This window comes from Mesoplodon mirus (assembly GCF_964341445.2).
Source record: "Mesoplodon mirus genome assembly, chromosome: X".
Classification (NCBI taxonomy): Eukaryota; Metazoa; Chordata; class Mammalia; order Artiodactyla; family Ziphiidae; genus Mesoplodon; species Mesoplodon mirus.
The window spans coordinates 14,491,043-14,518,907 of NC_138981.1; the positions used below are offsets into that span (position 1 = coordinate 14,491,043).

The 27,865-nt window shown below is 41.2% G+C and overlaps 1 protein-coding gene across 1 annotated transcript in view; it reads right to left on the reverse strand.

Moving 5' to 3' along the window:
* Positions 1–27,648, reverse strand: part of PIR (pirin) — a 104,567-nt gene extending 76,919 nt beyond the window's left edge. The window contains 3 exon segments of the mRNA XM_082610378.1: positions 8,387–8,479; positions 25,859–25,987; positions 27,325–27,648. Coding sequence (XP_082466504.1) covers positions 8,387–8,479; positions 25,859–25,954 — 189 coding nt within the window. The 5' untranslated portion in view covers positions 25,955–25,987; positions 27,325–27,648.
* Between the last annotated feature and the right edge of the window lie 217 nt (positions 27,649–27,865).

Here is a 27,865-nt window from a genome sequence, read left to right on the forward strand (position 1 = left end):
AGTGAATATACATTTTTATCTGTCATTATATGTTTTCTCTCTAAGCACCATCTTCTTTCGGTATTGTTTGTTACATGAATTCTGTAATTTTGTTTTCTTTGCATCAATGTAATCTGTAGGAGTCATCATTCATTCAGATAGTCCGCCTTTCCCACAATAAATAATAAACCATTTCTGGGAAAGGATAAAGGTACAGTCTTTGCTCTTTATACAAATCCCACATTATGCCATAACAATTTTGTACCTTGCCTCTGTCACTTTCCAACTATCATGGAGATTATTCTTTATCAGGATCTATCAAGCTGTGACATTCTTCTACCAGCTGGGTAGTATGTCATTATATGCACACATGTATGTAAACCACTAGTTCTCAACTGGGGGCAATGTGGTGGCCTCCCTGCCCAAAGTGGACAACTGGCAATAATACCTGGAGACATTTTTTCTTGTCGCCACTGGAGGTAAGTGGGTGCTATCGGCATCTGGTGAGAAGGGGACGGGATGCAGCTGAGCACCCTACAATGCACAGACCGCCGCAGCAAAGAATGATCCACCCAAAATGTCAATAGCGCCAAGGGTGAGAAACCTTGATTTAAACAGACCATGATTCATGAAAATTTAAATTATTTATAATATCTGCTTTTATAAATAATGTTGCATAATATTCCACCTTCCAGACATACAAAAATTTCCTTACATATAATCTCCACATATATAATCATTTCCCTTTTATTTTGGATACTTACTCTGTTTCTTTTTTTCTTTTTTTGACTTTTTAATATCGCACTGGAAGAAACATTTGTATAACAAGCCTCCGTTCTTATGTTGTTTTTGTTTTTTTCAGGAAATTATTAGACTCCTAGAAGTAGGATAATTGGATCAAAGTAGAAGAACTTTTTGCCCTGGAATTATAAGGGGTCTTATTGCTACTATGAATGGGATTGCCCCCCCCATTATATCTGGCTATTGCCTTTGGGCAGGAAAGTGGGTGATTTTTGCATAGTTATTTTCTATCCAGCCATGTAGTAAGAGGTTTTGGTTGATGTTCTTAGCATGGTGGTGCCGAGGGGTGTCCTGGGGGTGAGGGTGGCTTTAGCTTCCTTCCTATAATCTGTTAGTGTCACCCCCAATTCACACCAAATAAATGTATACGCTAAAATCCACATGCTGCACTGTAACGGTAACTTCAGAACAAGTCCTGTGCCCTCCATCGTGCTCCAATCACATCACCACCCAAAGCTGGATGCAGCCACCGTGGGGTTTCCTTTTATTAGCATATTACCTACAAATAAATAATTTGTCCTCCTCCTTTCCAATAGCTCTCTTATTAATAGCGTCAAAGCTTCCAGAACCATATTCAATCGTGATGGTGCTGGTAGACATTCTCATCTTTTTTCTCACAGTGACAGGAACATGTCAGTACCTCCATGTTAGAGATGAAAGAGGATGTTCCCTGAACAACAGTCTTTCTGATGTTCAGAAAATATCCTTCTTTCCTAGTTTTCCTAGAGTATTTTTTTTCTTTCCAGAATGGACTTTTTTAAACGTTATGTTTTCATAATTAAATTTATTTACTTATTTATTTTTGGCTGTGTTGGGTCTTCTTTGCTTTGCAAAGGCTTTCTCTAGTTGCGGCGAGCGGGGGCTGCTCTTCGTTGTGGTGCATGGGCTTCTCATTGCGGTGGCTTCTCTTGTTGCGGAGCACGGGCTCTAAGTGCACAGGCTTCAGTAGTTGTGGCTCGCGGGCTCAGTATTTGTGGCGCGCAGGCTCAGTAGTTGTGGTGCACAGGCTTAGTCGCTCCGCGGCATGTGGGATCTTCCTGGACCAGGGCTCGAACCCGTGTCCCCTGCATTGGCAGGCGGATTCTTAACCACTGCGCCACCAGGGAAGTCCCTCCAGAATGGATTTTGAATTCAATCAAGATTTTTTTTCCCCCAGCTTTGATTCAACGATGGTATGGTTTAGGTTTGAAAGTGCAACGCAAATTAGAAAAAACAGGCCGCATGGGACACGGGAAGTTTGGGTCCAGTTGTAAGTTTTAGGTGTGAATCAACAGAACCCTACCCTTCCTCTAGAGGTATTGTTCAGAGGTTGCATGCAAACGCTGCTGGATGCCAACCAGTAAACGTTAGTCTGCCTTTTCTGATGGGCACACCCTTGGAAACAGAGCGGGTTTGTTCTCCAGAACAAAATCAAAGAACCTGCTGAGGCTTGTGGTGCAAAACTTGATAAAACATTTCTAAGCCCAACTAAGGACAGAATGCAGCAGACCATCCTAAAACATTCCTGCGAAGCAGGCAGGACGGTTCCTCCTAACCATTCTTCAACTGAAGCAGAAATGATCAACCACGTTGGTTTCCCCAGGACAGAGGGGTTCCTAGGAAAATGGGCCTTTCAGTGCTAAAACCTGGAAAGTCCTGAGGCTATAATTTAAAGGATGATTTTGAAAGGTAAAAAATGGTAGGTGAAGGGTTCATCAACAGTGTGTGAACTTGAAGCACTTCTCTTTCAGGCAAAACTAAACTTGGGCAGGGTGTGGATTAAAAAGGAAGAGTGTTGCGCATTTTTTCAGATGGTTCTTTGTTCTGAGCATATAGAGTTGCCTTAAACAAATCAAGATATCAGGCCTGACCAGAAATAGGTAACTGCAAAATCATTCCACCCTTTACCACTTGGCCTTTCAAAACAATGCTCCCCGGAGTCCAAACTACAGGCAGGAAATATTGCGTGCATTTTCCCCTTTGTCTTGGGACCACCAGCTGTGCCTCCCCCAGGGCCTTCCTTCTTCCTCAACTTTTATGCAAGTTTTTAACAGAATATATTTCGCTATCTAAACCGAAGAGTTAAGTTTTAGAAAATGATTAGCCATTAACTCAGTAAAGTCAGGTTCTTGTTCCTAGCTCATAGGGTTATAATATTTCTTGGATAAAGAAGATGTGGTACATATGTACAACGGAATACTACTCAGCCATAAAAAAGAATGAAATAATGCCATTTGCAGTAACATGGATGGACCTAGAGATTATCATACTAAGTGAAGTAAGTCAGGAAGAGAAAGACGAATACCATATGATATCACTTATATGTGGAATCTAAAATATGACACAAATGAACTTATCTATGAAACAGAAACAGACTCACAGATATAGAAAACAGACTTGTGGTTGCCAAGGTGGGGGTGGGGGAGGGATGGATTGGGAGTTTGGGATTAGCAGATACAAACTACTATATATAGGATGGATAAACAACAAGGACCTACTGTAGAGCACAGGGAACTATATTCAATATCCTGTGATAAACCACAATGGAAGAGAATATGAAAAAGTATATATCTATATGTATATCTGTATACACACACACACACACACACACACACATATATAACTGAATCACTTTGCTGTACAGCAGAAATTAACACAACACTGTAAATCAACTATACTTCAATTAAAAAATAATAATATTTCTGGTTTGGAGGGTCATCTAGATAAGTGACTCCTAGGTTGAGTTGGCACCTGAGATTCCAGGTGATACCACTGCTGGTTCACGGATCACACTTGGGGTAATAAGAATTTTGCAGGATAATATTCTCCACATTTCTTTGATCATGTATCACTATTAGTTTAAAAAAATGTGAGCAGGGACTAAACAACATATATTTAGTTCTATTTTATATTCATGTGTTAGTCCAGCATAATTTCAGTTTTCTTTAAAAATATAAACATGAGTTCTAATATTTTATTTCAGCACAGCACTGACTCATCTCGCACAAAGCCTATTTTGAGGACCATTTATCTTGATAACATACCCATTATGTTAACATGCACTTCATGCTTGTATTTCTCTAGGCATAATAAAATCACTGATCCAGGGGACCTATTCCATCTTTGCATAAGGAATTGTTAAAAAGGTCTTCCTTCGGGCTTCCCTGGTGGCGCAGTGGTTGAGAGTCCGCCTGCCGATGCAGGGAACACGCGTTCATGCCCCGGTCGGGGAAGATCCCACATGCTGCGGAGTGGCTGGGCCCGTGAGTCATGGCTGCTGAGCCTGCGTGACGGGAGCCTGTGCTCCGCAACGGGAGAGGCCACAGCAGTGAGAGGCCCGCGTACCGCAAAAAAAAAAAAAAAAAGGGTCTTCCTTCTATTGGGTTGTATCTATGCTTTGTATCTAAAGGTCTACCTTTGGGGGCGTGCAAAACAAGCCAAATCCTTGTTAACACTATTTCAACTCCTATCACTGAAAAGGGCCTGATTTCCTTAATATGCAAAGAGCATTTATAAAGCAATAAGAATAATACCACCAACCCAACAGAACAAAATAGGCCAAGAATATAAACATGTATGGTAAAAAGATGTTTAAAAATGAAAAGAAGGGCTTCCCTGGTGGCACAGTGGTTAAGAATCCACCTGCCAATGCAGGGAACACGGGTTCAAGCACTGGTCTGGGAAGGTCCCACAGGCCACGGAGCAACTAAGCCCATGCGCCACAACTACTGAGCCTGCGCTCTAGAGCCTGCGAGCCACAACTACTGAGCCCACAGGCCACAACTATTGAAGCCTGCACGCCTAGAGCCTGTGCTCCACAACAAGAGAAGCCACTGCAATGAGAAGCCCATGCACCGCAACGAAGTGTAGCCCCCGCTCGCCACAACTAGAGAAAGCCCACGCACTGCAACGAAGACCCAATGCAGCCAAAAATGAATGAAAAGATAACCAACCTTGCTCAGATAAGAAAAATTCAAATTAAAACCGATGAAGCATTATTTTTCACTTGTCAAAATGGCAAAGATAAAGAAAAGTTGGGTAAATATATTGTGTTGGTGATGCTGAAGGAAAACAAGTAGCCTCATACATTGCTCTGGTAATGTCAACTGGTACAATTTCATGGCAGATGCTTAATGAAGCCATCAAAGATTAGTCTTTTTTTAAATATTGGGAAAATGTTAACAGTATAATGTTGGGGGAAAAAAAGACACAAAACATATACAGCATACCAGTAAAAAAAGTACTGGAAGAAAATACGCCAAAATAGCAATGCCTATTTCTGGATGGTAAGATAACAGGTGATTCTAACTCTGTTCTTTATACTAATTAGCATTTTCAAAATTTACAACAAGCCTGTAGAAAATGCTCCAGGGAGGAGGTGAGGAGAGCCTAGAAGTGGACCTGGTTTTGAACTGCAGGCTATTAAAAGTTCACAGTAAGAGACAGCTGAGTCCTTAGCTTACCTACACTCCTGGGGGAAACTGGTACAGTCGATTCTAGTTATTTACAGTAGTGATGTTCTATAAAGTTGCCATGATCACTGAATGAGCGAACACTGAACCTCTGCTCCTGGGGAGATACAGGGTTACGTTCCTGCGAGGCTCAAGTCACAACCAAGAATCAATACGTAACCTCCTGTTATGTGTGCTTCTGTTTAAAGACACCTTACTGAATATATATCGCTGATTCATTAACACTGAACTCACAGCCAGCAGCAGTGTAACTCAGGCCTGAAGGAAGAGTCTCTAACACACGTATTTTGTCCATAAGGCCCCTCACAGCCTTCTTGCACTTAGGATTGATCACTGGACAGCACTTCAGCACTATGCCTGGGGTGGGGGAGGCATTTAAAACAGCGAGATCACCAACAAAAAGCACAAAAATGTGGCACTAAATAGACCTCAAGAAGGACACTTGCTTACAGTATGAGAGCTGAGACAAAAAGGCAGAGCATCGTGCTTGATGACCCTCAGCTGAGAGCATGTGCACAATGGGCTGCTCTGCGCATGCCCGCCAATGACGGCGCAAGCACCACAGTTACAAATACATTTAGGGACTAGGTGAATTCACGAATATAGAATCTACAGATGATAAGGATTGGTTATAGTTACAATTACACTTTTCAGGAAAATGCTTACTCAAAAGTAAAGGGCCGCAGTCTTCCCTGGTGGCGCAGTGGGTGAGAGTCCGCCTGCTGATGCAGGGGACACGGGTTCGTGCCCCGGTCCGGGAGGATCCCACATGCCGCGGAGCGGCTGGGCCCGTGAGCCATGGCCGCTGAGCCTGCGCATCCAGAGCCTGTGCTCCGCAACGGGAGAGGCCACAACAGTGAGAGGCCCGCGTACTGCAAAAAAAAAAAAGAAAGTAAAGAGCCGAAAATCGATATTCTACAGCTGGACCCCTTCCCAGAGTAGTTTAACATTGAGCACTGTACAATTTATAAATTTTAACTTAGAAAGGAAATTAGGGACGTCCCTGGAGCGGGTTTGATCCCTGCTCAGGGAACTAAGATCCTGCAGCGTGGTGTGGCAAAAAAAAAAAAAAAAAAAAAAGAAAGAAAGGAAATTAAATTTTCTTTCAATAATGGAAAGGAAAGCAATGTGTTTCATCATTCATTTTATTTAATATATTCATCATCTTCAGCAGAAGCCATCTCTTTTTATTATTCAATTAAATTCAGCCAGGACTGACTGAGAATCTCCACTAGGAGAACATGGAGATGGGCGGGATGATCTGAGCTGAAGAAACTTACAGTCCTCTTGGGTGTGGGAGGGGGAGGTTGAGGCAATTTCTCATTTTAATACAAAACAGAATATGATCAAGGCCACCATAAAGATCTAACATGTATGAGTGGAAAAATCTAATGCTATGGGGGCCAAATGAAGGAGAAAGGGTATCCTCTCGGGACTGTCTGGAAAACATGATGGAGACAGTAATATCTGAAAAGATCTTGAAGGATTAGTAAAATGGTAGCTGGAGCTGTGGGATGGAGTGGTCAGAATGTCCTGATACCAGAAGCAGAAGAGCACAGTAGGGAGACCTGTTCCAGAAGCCGAGTCAGAACTCAGCATGAGTGTAGGCAGGGTGAAAGGCATGCCTTCCATTACTGCTGTAAAGCAAGGCACAGTGGCCCCGAAGTCACAGAGAAGAGAACCGGAAGGCAAATGGCTAAGTGACAAATGGAAACCAGTCCAACGACCTTAATCCTTCATACTGTTTCCAGAAGCTTCTAGGCTTATTCTATTTTCACACTGCAGAGGTTAACTCTTTACCTGTCCATCTTTTACATCCTTAACTAAACCCCATACTGGAGGCAAGCAGGGGTCGTGCCTCATTCTTCATTAGCTTCCCCTTCCTCTGCCTCTGCCCAGTTTCCCCAACACACAAACACACACATCCCAACATACAAAAGATCACCTGACACCATGCTTCATGTCACCAGACATCAATAAATATTTACTCATTCAGTAATGGACTTCACAAACACACTAAGCCCTGGTCTGTTTCCTTAGAATACAGGTTTTCCTCAGGGAGCAGGTGACTGAACTTTGCTGGGAACTGTCCCTGCATCTTTCCCCACAATATCTGTGTGTGTGGAGAATGGGAATCTTTGAAAGGGCCCCAATATTATATTACACGTTCTTATTTTCTCACTGAACTAAAACTGAAAATAAGTGTTCAGCAGAATCTCTATAAACTTTACAGTTAAATTTGTAAATGTATATATTTGGCCTTAAAATTCTAATTTTTAGGCCACGTTCTGTTTCGGCCCCTTGATTGTATAACTCCTTAGAACTGAGTTAAATACTAATAGTGTTCTTGGATTGTCTTTTGGGGTTTAAAATATTATACTACATGAGATTAAACATTTCTGAAAATTCTTGAAGAGAAGCAGGTTTTTATATAAAAGTATTTTAATCACATCTTAAATTGTTTCTTCTACCTCCAATAAATTATTTTAATTATATAAATACTTTAAGAAGCCAATTCTTGCCTTTTTTAACTGCTCAGACAGGAATATATCCAGTGGCACAAATTCAAACGAATTCAAAGAAGATTAAAAACAGTAAATATTTAAAATTGAATATATTTCACGTAAAATAGATATTACAATTCTGTTAACAACCAGTCTATAGCCAGGAACTTATAAATTAATTTTTGCCTATTATTCATTGCTCTTAAATTTGAACTATTAGAAGTGATTACTAATTTTAAGAACAGAGGTAAGGGCTTCCCTGGGTGGCGCAGTGGTTAAGAATCTGCCTGCCAATGCAGCGAACACGGGTTTGAGCCCTGGTCTGGGAAGATCCCACATGCCGTGGAGCAACTAAGCCCATGAGCCACAACTACTGAGCCTGCGTGTCTGGAGCCTGTGCTCTGGTACGGGAGAGGCCGCGACAGTAAGAGGCCCGCGCACCGCGATGAAGAGTGGCCCCTGCTCACCACAACTGGAGAAAGCCCTCTCACAGAAACGAAGACCCAACACAGCCAAAAATAAATAAATAAATAAATAAAAAGTGGAAGTGTAGCAGTTACATAATAAGAATACAATATCTTTAAAAAAAAAAAAAAAGAACAGAGGTAAATTTTAAAATACACAATTTTGGGGTCAAATTCTTTTACTTACTGTTTCAAAACCTCGGTGCGGGTGATCAGGAAATCCACCTGGTCTACCGCCTTTAAATTCATCAAACAGTAAAAATGGATCCAGATGTTTTAACTGAAAAAAAAAATCCAGCAGATTAGATATGCCTTTTAAGCCACGCTACTCGGGGCTACATTCAAGAAGAGATCTAGCAAACCTAATTAAAAATGATTTGGCTAATGAGCAACTTTTTGCAATGCTAGTTGCTTTCAGGAAAGAACTCCTTACACACACACACACACACACACACACACGGATTCACTAAGTTAAACAGTTGACATTTTATGAGAAGTGGACAAACAACTTATGACTGTCTAAGATCTAAATAGTCAAGCACAATTGAGATACAGTCTATATATAAACAGATTCATCACAGGGGAACAGACTAGAACATCAATTACTATGCTGTGATGATAAATGCTCTGGAGAAAGACAACACATAGGAGCGTAGGGTGGGATCAGGGAAGGTTCTACCAGGGAGGTGTCACTTGAGCTGGGTCTTGAAGTACTTGTAGAAGTTAATCAAAAAGTGGGAGAAGGAAGAATATTCTAAATGAAAAAGCAGAGAAGCAGCTTGGCAAACTTGAAAAACTGCGAGGAAACTACTCTACTGAAGCAAAAGATACACATGGAATTATGATGAGAGATTGGCTGAGGATACAGGCCAAATCTTAAAGGAGTTTGGGTTTTATCCTGAAGGTGATGGGTCTTCATCAGGTTGACACAATCAGATCTAGAAAGACCACCCTAGCATACATGTGGAAGATGGTCTGGAAAAGGAAGAGACGTGAGGCAAAGAATATTCAGAAGGTGATTTCAACAGTCCAGGCAAGGACAAAGGCCAGGACTAAGGCAATGGCAGTAGTGATGGAGAATGGGGAAAAGGAAGAGCATTAGATCCCTCCCAAATTTCTAGCTATGGGGCCTGGGAGGACAGCAGGGCCATCCAGAAGCACAAGAAACATAACAGAAGCAGCAGCCTTGAAGTAGTCATGGTGACTTCATTCTAGGCCACGTTGAGTTTGAGATATGTATATAAGTATTTATATAAATAGAACTATGAATATTCAGTGTCCAGTATATTGTACAAAAGCTAGATGGCAACTGAAGATAAATCTTGAGCCCAAATTAGAGGTAGAAACAGATTTGGCTGTCATCAGCACATCTTTATGTTCATCTTGGTTATTCTTGGCCATTTGTTAGTCTACACAAATTTTAGAAAACTTAAAAACATATACAAAGAAAAATGTTGGACTTTTGATTGGACTTGCTTTGAATCTATGGATCAATTTGGGAAGAAATGACATTTATATAATATTGAGTTTTCCTACTCATAAACATGGTTATCTCCATTTATTCAGGTCTTTGAAAATGTCTTTCAATAGGATTTATGATTTTCTCCATACAGATTTTGCGTATATTAAACATTTTTTCTAACATACTTTTATAGCATTGTAAATAGTATTTTCATTGAGGTATAACTGACATATAACATTATATTAGTTTCAGATGTGAAAGGTAATGATTTGATATTTGTAAATACTGCAAAATGATCACCACACTAAGTCTAATTACCATCTGTCACTACACAAAGCTACTCTCTTGGCAACTTTCAAATATGCACTACCATAACCTGTTAAGTTTCTATGTACTAACAACAAACTATTAGAAAGAGAAATTTAAAAAACAATCCCATTTACAATTGCATCAAAAAGAATAAAATTCCTAGGAATAAATTATCCAAGGAGGTGAAAGACCTGTACACTAAAAACTATAAGACACTGATGAAAGAAAGTGCAAATGACACAAATAAAAGGAAATATACATTCTGTGCTCATGTCCTGGAAGAATTAATATTGTTAAAATGCCTATATTACCCAAAGCATTCAACACAATCCCTATTAAAATCCCAATAACATTCTTCATAGAAATAGAACAAACAATCCTAAAGTGTGTACAGAACCACATAAGACCCTGAATAGAACCAAGCTGCAGGCATCACGCTCCCTGATTTCAAACTATATTACAAAGCTACAGAAATGTAAATAGCATTTTTTTTTTTTTTTTTTTTTTGCAGTACACGGGCCCCTCACTGTTGTGGCCTCTCCCACTACGGAGCACAGGCTCCGGACGCACAGGCTCAGCAGCCATGGCTCATGGGCCCAGCCGCTCCACGGCATGTGGGATCTTCCCGGACTAGGGCACAAACCCGTGTCCCCTGCATCGGCAGGCGGACTCTCAACCACTGCGCCACCAGGGAAGCCCGTAAATAGCATTTTTAACTAATGTTCCTGAACAGTTTGCTGCTGGGGATTAGAAATGTGAATAGAGGGACTTCCCTGGTGGTAAGTGGTTAAGACTCTGTGCTTTCACTGCAGGGGGCACGGGTTCAATCCCTGGTCAGGGAACTAAGACCCTGCAAGCCACGCGGTGCAGCCAAAAAATGTTAAAAAAAAAAAAAGAAAGAAAGAAACGTGAATAGAAAGGCGATTTTGAACACTGCTAAGCTCTTATTAATTTTAATAATTCATCTGTAGCTTCTTTTGGGTTTTCTTTGCAGACATTCATATCACCAGTATATTTATCAATAAGCTTTTGGCCAATAGTTCACAAAGTATTTTTTGCTTGCATTAGATTAAAGCTGAGGCAGGCTGCCATTTCTCTGGGTTTTGCTGGGCCAGGCTGGCCTCTACATGTCTTCTCATTCTGGGTCTCAAGATGAAACAGTGGCCACTCTCTAGGACGTGCTGTTCTCATAGCCAAGGGCAGGAGCCAAATGGTGCACAATCCCAGTTACATGTCCCATTGGTCAAAGCACGTGACATGGTCGAGCCCAAAGGCAGACAGGAGGGCATTAAACCCGCCCTGTGGGACTCATGGGTAACGCACCCAAAAGTGGGTGGGAGTGTATAATCTATTACAGGGAGGGAGTGAATATTTGGGAGTAATATTCCAACCAACAGTCATCAGCAAATAACTGTTTTCCCCCCCTTCATTTTCAACCCTTATACTTTCTATTTCTTTTTCTGTCTTCTTTCAAGCCGGCCCCTCTACAAGGATGCTGAGTAGAATAGATGGTAATAGGCAACCTTGCCTAGTCCCTAATGTTACACAGATTGCTTTTTAAAGTTTCACTGGTAAGCAGGTTGTTTAACGTGGGTTTTCTGTAGATTCCTGTCATAAGGTTAAGGAATTTCCCTTTTACTTCTAGTTTACTGATTTTTTCTTTAGCATAAATGGACGCTGAATTCTAGTGAATGCGCTTTCTGCACTGATTGAGACATTATATATTTTTTCTTCTTTAATCTCTTAGTGTTGGTAAGTTATATAAGTAGATTTTCTAACATTAAACCAAATTTGCTTTCTTCAGACAATCCAAACTTGGTCATGACATAATACCTTTTTATACATTGCTGTATTTGGTTGGTTAATATTTTGCTTACGAGTCCTGCAAAAATGTTTCTAAATGAGATGCAATTATCCCTTCATTTGCTGTCCTTGCCTGGTATTGATAGCAAGGTAATGTGACTTCATAACGTGATTTGAGGACCCCCTGGAGCTTCACCTCCTGGAGAGTTTGTGTATTAGTGGAATTATCTGTACCTTAAATATCTGGTAAAATTTGTCTGTAAAATCTGGACCTGTTGCTTTGTAATAAACTTTCAAAATACTGATTCAATTACCCTACTAGCTATGAAACTATTCAGATTTCCTATTTTTTCTTTCTTTCTCATTGTTTTTAGACTCTAAGAATTGCTCTAACTTCCTGTCAGTTCAGCTAATTAATTTTTAGGTTATTTATTTGTTTGTTTGCTTCTTTGTTTCAGGGTATCTACTCTGTCCTATTGCTAGAAATGAAGGTACCAAACCCTCTCTGTCTCTTGCCTTGACTCTCTTATTTTCACTTTCTGTGGAAAAAATATGCATACACACTTGCACACACATATGTATATACATACAACACATATAGTACATACACACACATGCACACAAATTCAACAAGTTACTACAACTTTTTTAGCCTAATCAAGGCTCAATTTCTTCACTTTAAAATATGGGCTGTAAGCCATATAAAGCTGGGCCACTTTGTAACCCATCTTAGCCCAGTGTTTCATCCAGTCCAATATTTAAAAGTAACTGGAAAACAATTCAAATATCTATTGAATTCTCTCAAAAATGCCAAAAGGGGCTTCGACTTAAAGATTTCCAATCAGCCCTCCTCCTCTCCAATAAATGTCTCCAATATTTCCATCGTCTCTCACTCTAACCTTTCAAATCTCCTCCAACCATCTGGAGGCAGCTCTTCCCTTTTCTCCTTCTCCCCCTCACCTTCTGAATTTATTCTTTTCTCTCCCACCAGTAATTCTCTGCCCTTTCCAGTGAAAATCAGATCTCAGATCCTCTCAGTCTCATCCTGTCTCTCATAATTCCATTTCAGCTCAGTGAAAGCCCAGGAATGGAACTGGGGTTGGGAGGAGGAGAGGCTGAAAATTCTCATACCTTATTATACACTGCTTCTTCTCACAGGATAATACACAGCTTGAAGGCCTGGAAACAATGAATGGAGAACACCTGGTCCAGTGCCTAAAGCAGGGCAGGTTCTACATAGATGGGTGGTATCTTGTTACATTGTACCAGTTCCATAAATCTCTGAGACACAACTACTTGCCAAACAAAGGGTCTAGAGCCTCAAGATGGCTTTTTACTTCTACATTACTGTGGTTCTATGGTATTAAAATGTGGGTAAAGATGAGATCAAGAGATGTGCATTGCTTCTTGGGATCAGTTTCCTATGAGCAAATATGTCCTGCTGTTAACTAAATCATGAAAAGAGGTTCCCTCTTTCCAGTACTACCCTCATCACCATCTGCCACTTAGAGACCAGTAGGTATTCATCGTTTGGAAAGTCCTATTTGTGACATCTAGATCGCATATCCAATCCTTCTGTCACCAGTCCATGACATATGGACACACACAGAAAGAAAGGCAGCACAAGAAGCCTGCAGAAGCCAGGGGGCTGGATGTGGTGAAAGTCAGAGGGATGAACTGTTTATCTGGCTAAAGGATGGGGCACGTGTGTAAGAGACACTCTTCCTCCGACAAGCAAGAGTATCTGCATCAGACTACTGTCCTAAAGTGTTATTTGCAGGCTAGGTATTAACCCTCATCAAAGTTCCTCACATTCTCTAAACATTCAGCATGTATCCAAGAACATGTTAGAGAGACACCTGTTATCTGCAAGACAAGCTCTGAGATTTATAAGAACTCTGACTTTTTAAAATGTCTTGACTTGGTCCCCAACTCATTAAACTGATGATCTTTCAAAGTTTTTGAATATGAGAATTTCCTTTCCTTCAAACAGTTCCAAATCCTTTAGCTGCCACCTTCGGTTGGCAGCTTCCAAGCTATTTCTTTTGATCTCTTGAGAAGGCCAGTTGAAACCTGTGGCCACCACCCCTCCAGCCTGTGGTGCTCCTTTTAACAAAGCTCCAGCAGCCTGGCATTTTATTGAAATCAGGAAGCACTGGAAGTAACTGCCAGGAATATCAGTTCCTTGAGGCCAGGGCCAACATTATGATTTTCTATGATGCTCCACTGAATCTAGAATAATTCTGTGTACACAGAAGGTACTCCACCAACATCCCAAGTGGTACTTGTGCTAGGTCCCTAGCTTCCCTTGTAGGTAGGTGTGGTCGTATGACCGAATCTGGCTAATGAGAGGAACGTAGAAGTTGCTGGGTGGGGCTTTTACGGAAATCCCTTATAAAAGGAGATAGACAGCTGGCATATATCATTTTGCCTTTCCCCTCTTCCTCCTTTCTGCACCCAAGGGCAAATGGTTGCTACTGCTCCGACAGCGTCTTGGACCATAACGTGATACAGTAAGAATGCAGTAAGAAAGATCAACTAAGATAGAATGAGCATGTGTCTCTGGTAAGTGTGGAGCTTCCAGGCCCACCCTGGACCACCTACTTTTGGATTTTCAAAAGAGAAACACAAATCCTTACATACATAAACCACTGGTTTGGGAGGATGCTTTCTGTTATACACAACTGAGCCTAATCTAACTGATACAAGGGCAATAATGCCTGTTTTTTAAATTATTTTTTCTTCTTTTAAATTATTGTCTCAGGAGAGAACCCCCCCAACCCTCCCAACACCTGACAAAAGGCCAGGCTACATCAAGATAATATGGCAGCAGAAAAAGGTAGAGGCCCCTCAAAGGTAGACTCCAACACCTCAGACTATCCCCTGGGCCTAACTCAGCCCCTAGACTGGAGCCTGAGGGTAACAATGAGAAGGTAGAAGGAAACTGCCAACACGTAGTCCAGACCAAGGTCTAAATATGGCCTTGAATGGACTTGACCTGTGACTCTATGCTCCTCTACCTTGACTCAAGGTCTAGAGACACTGCTAATGGAGAGCGCCATCTACAGGTCCTGCATCAACTAGGACCAAGGTGGTTTGATAATAAGAAACTCTTATAATTTTAACTGTGATCATGGGATTATAGTTATATTTTTTAAGTAAAAACGGAAATATTTCTGAATGAAATGAAATGATTCACTTCAAAATACTTTGACGGAAGAAATGGATGGGGACCAGGATTGGAAACAAGACTGCCCATGAGTTGATCACTGTGGATGCTGGGTACCTGGAGAGTCATTATACTATTTTCTACTTTTCTACGTTAGAAATTCTTCCTAATAAAAAACATACAGGCGTACCTTGTTTTATTGCACTTAGAGGTACTGCGCTTTGCAGATATTGTGTTTTTTACAAATTGAAGGTTTGTGGCAGCCCTGCGTCAAGTGTCTGTCTATCGGTGCCATTTTTCCAACAGCATTTGCTCACTTCGTATCTCTGTGTCACATTTTGGTAATGTCACATTTTGGTAATTCTCACAATATTTCACACTTTTCCACTGTTATTCTATTCGTTATGGTGATCTGTGATCAGTGATTTTTGACATTACCACTACAACTCGCTGAAGGCTGAGATAACAGTTCACATTTTTTAGCAATAAAGTATTTTTTTAATTAAGGTGTGTACATTTTTTTTTGGACACAGTGCTATTGCACACTTTAGTTTAAACATAAGTAATTTCTGTATGCACTGAAAAACCAAGATAATCACGTGACCTGCTTTACTGCAATATTCGCTTTATTGCAGTGGCCTGGAACTGAACCCGCAACCATCTCTGAGGTGTCACTGCATGACAGTGGTCCAAGGAAAATCACATCAGCAAGGATTGTCTGGTGGAAGGGGAAGTGGGGCATAGAGGCAAATGCAGGTGACCGGTGGGTTTCCCTCCTGCTGGGAGCACAGAGGAACCACCTGCCAACATCATGCTGTGCAATCATTTCAATTCCAGCTTGGGGCTGTCCCGGCCCATACACAATTTTAATGGAAGGTGCCAGCCAGCCCAACTCCATCTTGTTTACCATTCATCACCGAAAGAGCACTGTGAATTCCTCCACCTCCACATTTACAGTCACAGGGAACGTGTCACCTAGGGCCACTAACATCAAACACTGTTGTAAATTCTACACTAAAATAGCTCTGGGCTCCAGGTTTTTTATGAGATTTTATTTTCTACTGACAGAGCCTTGGTGCAAAAAGTTTGAAAAGTAACCACCTTTCAAGCATCAAAGAGTGATGCTTTCCTTCTCTGCTGATGGGAGGGTTCGGGTCCATCTTTCTGGCAAGCTGGCAGTGTGCGGAGTGCTAACAAATAGGGTAACAATCTAAATGGTCAAATGCAGGGCCAGCATCATCAAAAAGTCTACAAATAATAAATGCTGGAGAGGGTGTGGAGGAAAGGGAACCCTCCTACACTGTTGGTGGGAATGTAAGTTGGTGCAGCCACTGTGGAACACTATGGAGGTTGCTCAAAAAACTAAAAACAGAGTTGCCATAAATGTCCCTCGACAGATGAATGGATAAAGATGTGGTACATACATACAATGGAATATTACTCAGCCATTAAAAAGAATGAAATAATGCCATTTGCAGCAACATGGATGGACCTAGAGATTATCATACTGAGTGAAGTAAATCAGACCGAGAAAGACAAATATCATATGATACCACTTACACGTGGAATCTAAAATATGACACAAATGAACCTGTCTATGAAACAGAAACAGAATCATGGACATAGTTAACAGACTGGTGGTTGCCAAGGGGGAGGAGGTCGGGGTTAGCAGATGTAAGCTTTTATATATACGGAATGGATAAACACCAAGGTCCTACAACATAGCACAGGGACCTATATTCAATATCCTATGATTAAACCATAATGGAAAAGATTATAAAAAAAGAATATATATATATATATGTATGTATAACTGAATCACTTTGCTGTACAGCAGTAATTAACATATTGTAAATCAACTATACTTCAATAAAAATTTTTTTTTTAATTAAAAAATAAAAAATGTAGGGCCAGGAGTAAGAGAATAATGGTATGCTCAGACACTGGAATATGTCATAACTACTTAAATGGTGTTTATGAAGAATTTATAATAACATGGGAAGTTCTTTTGCTACCCTCTTAAATGAAAAACTAAGGACACAAAATTGTTTATTCTGTACAACTAAAATATTTAACTATACACAGACAAAAGGCAACACCCTTTATCTTAACAGTGATTAGTGATGGCATTAGGAATGATTCCTATCCATTTATTTTTCTTTAGAGGCACACCTGGGGCATGGCAGATCCTTTGCACTAGTAAAATGCAGAGGTCTTTAAAGCATAGGTTTTCAGCCAGGGACTCTTAACTGGGAACCATGGATAGAATTCAGGTAAACTTGGCTGGGGGAAAAACACACACACACACACACACACACACACACATTTTTATTTTCACTAACCTCTGGAAATTTTTTTCTTCTGAATTTTTTTGTAGTAAAACAAACATAACGTGAAATTTACCATTTTAACCATCTGTAAGTATACAGTTTAGTGGCATTAAGTACATTCACACTGGTGCGCAGCAAGTCACCACCACCCAGCTCCAAAGTAAAATGTAACATTGCCTTTAATTACGGATGTAGTCAAAGAACCACAGTAATTTACCAGGACCTGTGACTTTGCCACCAACAGAAATCAAAGCTCTTTTCATATCACATCACAGCTGTTGCAGGTATACCAAACTATTGTTCATGCCCCTCACAGATTTGAAATTAGGTAGTTATGAGAACTGCCACCAGATCTCCTTACTGAATATCACTAGAGTTGTTATTTAAGTTACTAGATTACAAATTTGTTCTGTAATATTTTGCTAACCATATTTCAATACAAAGGTTTTCCTTTGTATGTAATCCCATGCCTAAGCCCCACCCCACACAGACCCCAGGGCCTTTTCCAGCCCTGTTGGGTCCTGAGCACTGGCCCTGCCCACCACCCAAACCTTGCCCTTGCTTAGGCCCCGCCCTCCACAGCTAAGGCCTTCCCCCCAACCCTGCCTTTTTTTTTTCTTTTCCCACCTTCTCTTTTTTACTATTGTGGTACCGATTTACCTTCCAGCTGTTGATTCATCTATATTTTTATTTTTACATTCTTTCTAACATATCTGTTACCTTCCTAGTCTAATTTTATTTTTTACTTTGTCATTGTTCTTTTTTTGCTGCCCCATGCAGCTTGCAGGATCTTGATTCACAAGCCCGGGGTCAGGTGGAAGCTCCTGTGGTGGGAGCTCCAAGTCCAAACCACTGGACTAACAGAGAACCTCAGACCCCAGGGAATATTCATCAGAGTGAGGCCTCACAGAGTTCCTCATCTCAGCACCAAGACCCAGCTCTACCCAACAGCCTACAAACTCCAGCGTGGAAAGCATCAGGCCAAACAACCAGTAAAACAGGAACACAACCCCACTCATTAAAAAAAAAAAGAGAGAGAGAGCAAAAAAATATGTCACAGATGAAGGAGCAAGGTAAAAACCTGCAAGACCAAATAAATGAAGAGGAAATAGGCAATCTACCTGAAAAAGAATTCAGAGTAACGATAGTAAAGATGATCCAGAATCTCGGAAACAGAATGGAAGCACAGACTGAGAAAACACAAGAAATGTTTAACAAACGTCTACGAGAACTAAAAAACAAACAAACAAAGATGCACAACACAACAACCAAAATGAAAAATACACTAGAAGGAACCAATAACAGAATAACAGAGGCAAAAGAACAAATAAGTGAGCTGGAAGACAAAATGGTGGAAGTAACTGCTGAGGAGCAGAATAAAGAAAAAAAATGAAAAGAATTGAAGACAATCTCAGAGACCTCTGGGACAACATTAAATGCACCAACATTCGAATTATAGGGGTCCCAGAAGAAGAAGAAGAGAAACAGAAAGGGACTAGGAAATTTTTGAAGAGATTATAGTTGCAAACTTCCCTAACATGTTAGGGGAAGGAAATACTCAATCAAGTCCAGGAAGTGCAGAGAATCCCATACAGAAAAAATTCAAGGAGAAACACACCAAGACACATATTAATCAAACTATCAAAAATTAAATACAAAGAAAAAATATTAAAAGCAGCAAGGGAAGAGCAACAAATAACATACAAGGGAATCCCCATAAGGTTAACAGCTGATCTTTCAGCAGAAACTGTGCAAGCCAGAAGGGGGAGGCAGGACATATTTAAAGTGATGAAAGGGAAAAACCTACAACCAAGAATACTCTACCTGGCAAGGATCTTTCAGATTCGATGGAGAAGTCAAAAGCTTTTCAGACAAACAAAAGCTAAGAGAATTCAGCACCACCAAACCAGCTTTACAACAAATGCTAAAGAAACTTCTCTAAGCAGGAAACACAAGAGAAGAAAAAGATCCACAAAAACAAACCAAAAACAATTAAGAAAATGGTAACAGGAACATACATATCGATAATAACCTTGAATGTAAATGGATTAAATGCCCCAACAAAAAGACACGGACTGGCTCAATGGATACAAAAACAAGACCCATATATACACTGTCTACAAGAGACCCACTTCAGACCTAGGGACACACACAGACTGAAAGCAAAGGGATGGAAAAAGATATTCCATGCAAATGGAAATCAAAAGAAAGCTGGAGTAGCAATACTTGTATCAGATAAAATAGACTTTAAAATAAAGACTGTTACAAGAGACAAAGAAGGACACTACATAATGATCAAGGGATCAATCCAAGAAGAAGAAATAACAATTATAAATGTTTATGCAACCAACATAGGAGCACCTCAATACATAAGGCAAATGCTAAGAACCATGAAAGGAGAAACTGACAGTAACAAAATAATAGTAGGGGACTTTAACATCCCACTTACGCCAATGGACAGATAATCCAAACAGAAAATAAATAAGGAAACACAAGCTTTAAATGACACAAAAAAAACAGACAGATCGGGGCTTCCCTGGTGGCGCAGTGGTTGAGAGTCTGCCTGCCGATGCAGGGGATACGGGTTCGTGCCCTGATCCAGGAAGATCCCGCATGCCGCGGAGAGGCTGGGCCCGTGAGCCGTGGCCGCTGGGCCTGCGCGTCCGGAGCCTGTGCTCCACAACGGGAGAGGCCACAACAGTGAGAGGCCCGCATACCGCAAAAAAAATAAATAAATAAAATAAAAAACAGATCTAATTGAAAATTATAAAACATTCCACCAAAAGTGGCAGAATACACTTTCTTCTCAAGTGCACATGGAACATTCTCCAGGAGAGATCACATCTTGGGTCACAAAGCAAGCCTCGGAAAATTTAAGAAAATTGAAATCATATCAAGCATCTTTTCTGACCACAATCCTCTGAGACTGGAAATCAATTACAGGAAAAAAACTGTAAAAAACACAAATACAAGGAGGCTAAACAATACGTTACTAAATAACCAAAAGATCACTGAAGAAATCAAAGGGGAAATCAAAAAATACCTGGAGACAAATGACAATGAAAACACGATGATCCAAAACCTATGGGATGCAGCAAAAGCAGTTCTAAGAGGGAAGTTTATAGCTATACAAGCCTACCTCAAGAAACAAGAAAAATCTTAAACAATCTAACGTTTCACCTAAAGGAACTAGAGAAGAAGAATAAACAAAACCCAAAGTTAGTACAAGGAAAGAAATCATAAAGATCAAAACAGAAATAAATGAAATAGAAACAAAGAAAACAATAGCAAAGATCAATAAACCTAAAAGCTGGTTCTTTGAGAAGATAAACAAAATTGATAAACCATTAGCCAGACTCATCAAGAAAAAGAGGGAGAGGACTCAAATCAATAACATTAGAAATGAAAAAGGAGAAGTTACAACGGACACCGCAGAAATACAGAGCATCCTAAGAGACTACTACAAGCAACTCTATGCCAATAAAATGGACAACCTGGAAGAAATGGACAAATTCTTAGAAAGGTATAACCTTCCAAGACTGAACCAGGAAGGAACAGAAAATATGAACAGACCAATCACAAGTAATGAAATTGAAACTGTGATTAAAAATCTTCCAACAAACAAAAGTCCAGGACCAGATGGCTTCACAGGTGAATTCTCTCAAACATTTAGAGAAAAGCTAACACCCATCCTTCTCAAACTCTTCCAAAAAATTGCAGAGGAAGGAACACTCCCAAACTCATTCTATGAGGCCACCATCACCCTGATACCAAAACCAGACAAAGATACTACAAAAAAAGAAAATTACAGACCAATATCACTCATGAATATAGATGCAAAAATCCTCAACAAAATCCTAGCAAACAGATTCCAACAACACATTAAAAGGATCATACACCATGATCAAGTGGGATTTATCCCAGGGATGCAAGGATTCTTCAATGTATGCAAATCAATCAATGTGATACACCATATTAAAAAATTGAAGAATAAAAACCATATCATCTCAATAGATGCAGAAAAAGCTTTTGACAAAATTCAACACCCATTTATGATAAAAACTCTCCAGAAAGTGGGCATAGAGGGAACCCTCTTCAACATAATAAAGGCCATATACAACAAACCCACAGCAAACATTCTCAATGGTGAAAAACTGAAAACATTTCCTCTAAGATCAGGAACAAGACAAGGATGTCCACTCTTGCCACTATTATTCAACACAATTTTGGAAGTCCTAGCCACAGCAATCAGAGAAGAAAAATAAATAAAAGGGATACAATTTGGAAAAGAAGAAGTAAAACTGTCACTGTTTGCAGATGATATGATACTATACATATAGAATCCTAAAGATGCCACCAGAAAACTACTAGAGCTAATCAATGAATTTGGTAAAGTTGCAGGATACAAAATTAATGCACAGAAATCTCTTGCATTCCTATACACTAATGATGAAAAACCTGAAAGAGAAATTAAGGAAACACTCCCATTTACCACTGCAACAAAAAGAATAAAATACCTAGGAATAAACCTCCCTAGGGAGACAAAAGACCTGTATGCAGAAAACTATAAGACACTGATGAATGAAATTAAAGATGATATAAACAGATGAAGAGATAGACCATGTTCCCAGACTGGAAGAATCAATACTGTATGTTGACTATAGTAAAATGACTATACTACCCAAAGCAATCTACAGATTCAATGCAATCCCTATCAAATTACCAATGGCATTTTTTACAGAACTAGAACAAAAAATCTTAAAATTTGTATGGAGACACAAAAGACCCCGAATAGCCAAAGCAGTCTTGAGGGAAAAAAACAGAGCTGGAGGAATCAGACTCCCTGACTTCAGACTATACTACAGAGCTACAGTAATCAAGACAATATGGTACTGGCACAACAACAGAAATATAAATCAATGGCAGGATAGAAAGCCCAGAGACAAACCCACACACCTATGGTCAACTAATCTACGACAAAAGAGGCAAGGATATACAATGGAGAAAAGACAGTCTCTTCAATAAGTGGTGCTGGGAAAACTGGACAGCTACATGTAAAAGAATGAAATTAGAATGCTCCCTAACACCATACACAAATATAAACTCAAAATGGATTAGAGACCTAAATGTAAGACTGGACACTATAAAACTCTTAGAGGAAAACATAGGAAGAACACTCTTTCACATGAATCACGGCAAGATCCTTTTTGATCCACCTCCTAGAGTAACAGAAATAAAAACAAACAAATGGGATGTAATTAAACTTAAAAGCTTTTGCACAGCAAAGGAAAACATGAACAAGACAAAAAGACAAGCCTCAAAATGGGAGAAAATATTTGCAAATGAAACAAAGGATTAATCTCCAAAATATACAAACAGCTCATGGAGCTCAATATCAAAAAAAACAAAGCCAGTTAAAAAATGGGCGGAAGACCTAAATACACATTTCACCAAGGAAGACTTAGAGATGGCCAAGAGGCACATGAAAAGATGCTCATCATCACTAATTATTAGAGAAATGCAAATCAAAACTACAATGGGGTATCACCTCATGAAGGTCAGAATGGCCATTATCAAAAAAGCTAGAAACTGGGGAGGGTGGGAGGGAGGGAGATGCATGAGGGAAGGGATGTGGGAACAGATGTATATGTATGACTGAATCACTTTGTTATAAAGCAGAAACTAAAAAAAAAAAAAAAAAGCTAGAAACAATAAATGCTGGAAAGGCTGTGGAGAAAAGGGAACCCTCCCACACTGTTGGTGGGAATGTAAATTGATACAACCACTATGGAAAACAGTATGGAGGTTCCTTAAAAAACTAAAAATAGAACTACCATACGACCCAGCAATCCCACTACTGGGCATATACCCTGAGAAAACCATAATTCAAAAGGAGTCATGTACCACAATGTTCATGGCAGCTCTATTTACAATAGCCAGGACATGGAACCAACCTAAATGTCCATCGACAGATGAATGGATAAAGAAGATGTGGCACATATATAAAATGGAATATTACTCAACCATAAAAAGAAATGAAACTGAGTTATTTGTAGTGAGGTGGATGGACCTAGAGTGTGTCATACAGAGTGAAGTAAATCAGAAAAACAAATACCGTATGCTAACACATATATATGGAATCTAAGGAAAAAATGGTACTGATGAACCTAGTTGCAGGGCAGGAATAAAGATGGAGACATAGACAATGGACTTGATGACATGGGGTGGGAAGGCGAAGCTGGGGTGTAGTGAGAGTAGCATCGACGTATATACACTACCGAATATAAAATAGTTGGCTGGTGGGAAGCAGCAGCGTAGCACAGGGAGATCAGCTCAGTGCTTTGTGATGACCTAGAGGGGTGGGATAGGGAGGGTGGGAGGGAGGCTCAAGAGGGAGGGGATATGTGTATGCATATGGCTGATTCACTTTGTTGTGCAACAGAAACTAACACAGTGTTGTGAAGCAATTATACTCCAATAAAGATGTATTAAAAAATAAATAAAAGTAAAAAACATTTTTTCTGAGAAGGAATGGATAAAACACTATTCTGAGAATGAACTGATGGTTTTCAGCAGACCTCCAAAGGGGTTCACAAGACCAGAAAAATTGAGAACTCCTCAGCAGACGTGTTTCTGACAGATGGAGTAATTGAAGTATTAGCTACCCTCAACATACAACAATGGGTTTACTGAGGGGTATTCGAATTCCCCTGCTGGCGATGTGGCCGAGTATAAAATGACACCACGCCCATCTGTATCTTCCCAGCATCCACTGTGCATTTAGCCCTTAGAATAATCCTGTTTGCGTGTGTCCCTTCGAAAAACAATGTTTGACAGACCTCAGGAGACATTCTCAGATGAATAGGAACCTAATAGTGGGAAGAGTATGAGAATATCAGAGCAGAATTTAAGAAGAGGAACAAACCAGCCTCACTTTTCAAAAAGAATCCATTTCCCTAATATACTTCTTCCTTTATTCAAAAATATTTTTTGGAAGATGAGTTCAGCATCACTAATTAGGGAAATGCAAATCAAAACCACACTGAGATATCACCTCACATGTATTAGGAAGGCTATTATCAAAAAGACAAGAAATGAGTGTTGGTGAGTGTGTGGAGAAAAGGGAACCGTCGTGCACTGTTGGTGGGAATGTAAATTGGTGCAGCCACTATGGAAAACAGTATGGAAGTTCCCCCCAAAATTAAAAGTATAACTACCATACGATCCAGCAATTCCACTTCTGGGTATTTATCCAAAGAAAATGAAAACACTAACTTGAAAAGCTGTATGCACCCCCATGTTCATTGCAGCATCATTTACAATAATCAAGACATAGAAACAACCTAGGTGTCCACCGACAGATGAATGGATAAAGAAAATGTGGTGTAAATATACAACGGAATGTTATTCAACTACAAAAAAGAATGAAATCTTGCTGTTTGCAACAACATGGATGGACCTTGAGGGCATTCTGCTGAGTGAAATAAGTCAGAGAGGGAAACACAAATACTGTATGACCTCACTTATATGTGGAAACTAAAAACAAACAAGCTCATAGATACAGAGAACAGATTGGTGGTTGCCAGATGTGGGGGTGGGGTGAGCAAAATGGATGAAGGGGGTCAAAAGGTACAAACTTTAAGTTACAAAATAAATGAGTCATGAGAATGGAATGTACAGCATGGTGACCATAGCTAATACTGTACTGCATATTTGAAAGTTGCTAAGAGAGTAGATCTTAAAAGTTCTCATCACAAGAAAAATAATTATGTATGATGACAGAAGTTAATTAAACTTGTGATCATTTTGCAATATATACAAATACTGAATCATTGTGTTGTACACCTGAAACTAATGCTATATGTCGATTATACCTCAATAAAAAGAAATCTGTTTTTGGAATCTGGTGCTGGGCACTGTATTCCTTGGACTATAACCACCATTTGATGACCTTTCTACACGTATAAGATTTTCTTTCCCACCAAGTCCCATGTCTCCCATAATTTTCAAATAAAACTGCTCTCTAATGTGGAAAGATGTCTGCCTCACCTACAATCACCTTCTCTGAGGGAAGCCCCCACTTACCTCCCACCAAGAGGTCCATAAAGTTGGGTCTCAGGGGTCTCTCTAAGAATTCAGAGCCCTGGCAATGGCTGACTGGTCCAGGGTAGAGACCTGACCCAAGCCGAGCCAGTCGGATTCTCTCTTTTGGGAATTTGGGATGGGGCCCCAGTGTCTCTCCTTGGTGCTTTGACCTGTGGGCATGTAAACCCGGGGGTATCAGGTGGGTGTGTCTGGTGATGTGCACACAGAGGCTGACAGATAAACCCAGGATGGGACATGGGTGTGCAGAGAGGGGCACAGATGTTTCAGCTCAGGACCACTGGATCCATATTACAGAAACACCCTTGGGACTGGGGCTGCTCCGGGGAGGACCCCAATTGCTAAGTTTAGAGTTGGTTCCTAAGGCACCCCACAGGGCTGCTCGTGATTGTCTCATGCCCTCTCTTCCCAAGTTTATCCTCAGGATCCCACCAGTCCTTTCTGCAAAAAAGCAGGAAACAGCCACCCAACCAGCCAGCGTACCTCAGGTCTGCCGATGCTTCTGCGGACCCGCGCTCCAACCCCTTCCGACAGCTCGTGGCTGAGCAGTGAGAGGGTAACCTTTTTGGACCACGCCATGCCCAAGGCTAAAAAGAGTGTTCTGAGGCTGAGCTGTAGACGACGGAGGGCAAGAGGAGGAACAACAAAACACAGAAATCATCAAGGAGGGACCACTCAAGGACTATAAAATATAGGATACGAAATTCACACCTGCCCCAAGTATTAACAGCTACAATTTTTAAATTGCTTACTCTGCACAAGACCTGGGCTAGGTGCTTTAAAACAACCATAATGATGGTGAACGCGTGGGAGTACTAACTAGGTTCCCAGCACCCTACTAATGATTTACAATGTTTATCGGGTGTAGTCCTACGACCACCTTTGACGAGGGTTAGTGATAACAGCTCCCTTGGGCATTTACTAAGGACCTCTAATGCGCATTTTATCTGCTTTACATGATTGAAATCCCTCGACCTCCCCCCTACCCCGCGCTGCCCCATGACGGAGGTGCCACCTTGAGCTGAGAGAGATCTGTGTGGCGACACAGGGAACACGGAGAAAAACCAAGAGGTCTGGGACTCTCACCTGAACATGCCAAAGACCCTGACATTGAAAGGGATCTTTGAGGGTCATCAAATTCAAAGACCCATCTATCCCTGAAGCTCAGGGTCAACTTAAGTAGCAAGAAATCTTGGAGCTTTCATGTGAAGGAGAGCACAGGAAACTCATGGAGGAGGTACCCTTGACAGTGCTATCGGTATTTCGGCACCCAACCACAGCCCCAATCCAAAAGTGTTTCCTCTTTGTGGGTCGAAAGCCTACTCAACGGGCATATCACAAAACAAGTATAATCAATCCCCTTTCCACTTCAAATGCTTGCATACAATACCCGCAATTCCTAACGCTCTTCTTCAAACTACGTATACTCCTTTCCTTCAAAGATTCCCACTCAAACCAAGAGAGATGCTTCAGCAAGAAGCGTACTCTGGAGCCACACAGCCTGGGTCTGCATCCCAAGTTCACCAACGTACCAGCTGTGTGACCTGAGGCCAACTGCTAAGCCTCTCTGTTCCTCAGTTTTTCCACCTGCGAAATAGGAGTAATAAGACTGCCTACCGCAAAGGAGTGTAGTCAGCGCTCTAAGAACGTGAGCTGCTGCTACTCAGAGCACTGTGCGGGGCAAAGCCCTCCAGGCAGTCAAGCAAGGCTCACCCTAAATGTGCCCTCTCCGAGGCAGGCAATCAATAAATATTTATTGGGTGCTGGGCTGTGGGGCACCTAAAATGAGCTCAATCTTCCACGCCGTACAGAACTGTCATCATCTACCTACAAGCATCTTTAAAGTATTCATATTTTACGCCCCGCCCCCTCAATTTGGACTATTTCTGGGTCTTTCCAGACTCCTACAATTAAATTCTATGCACGTGAACCACTGATGAGGTACTTACCAGATCGCGGTGGTCTGTAGAAAGAAAAGTTGTCTGCCACTTGCACCCAATTGCAGAGGACTATTTAAGCATCTCTGGCCGTCTCCCTAGGAGATTCCCCTGGGAGTCTGAGACGGGCCGGAGAAGGCGGGGTCCTGCTAACTGATAGCCGGCACCCGCCCGGCCCCGCGGGCGCTCTGTAGTCCCGCCCGGTGAGGGCGGCTGCTGCAGCCCGTGCGGCGGGAGAGGCGTGGGGAAGGTGGGCTCTGAGGGCGCCGCGCAGCTGCCGCACCGTGACTCACCACTTCGCGGCCGGCGGCCACAGGGAGGCGGCAGGCGGCAGGCGGGAGGCGGGAGGCGGGAGGCGGGAAGCGGGAAGCGGGAAGCGGGAGTGTGTGGGTCTCTGGGGCCCAGGGCCGGGGAGGCGTGGGGAAGGTGGGCTCTGAGGGCGCCGCGCAGCTGCCTCACCGTGACTCAGCACTTCTCTGCCGGCGGCCGCAGGGAGGCGGCAGGCGGGAGGCGGGAAGCGGGAGCGTGTGGGTCTCTGGGGTCCTGGGCGGGG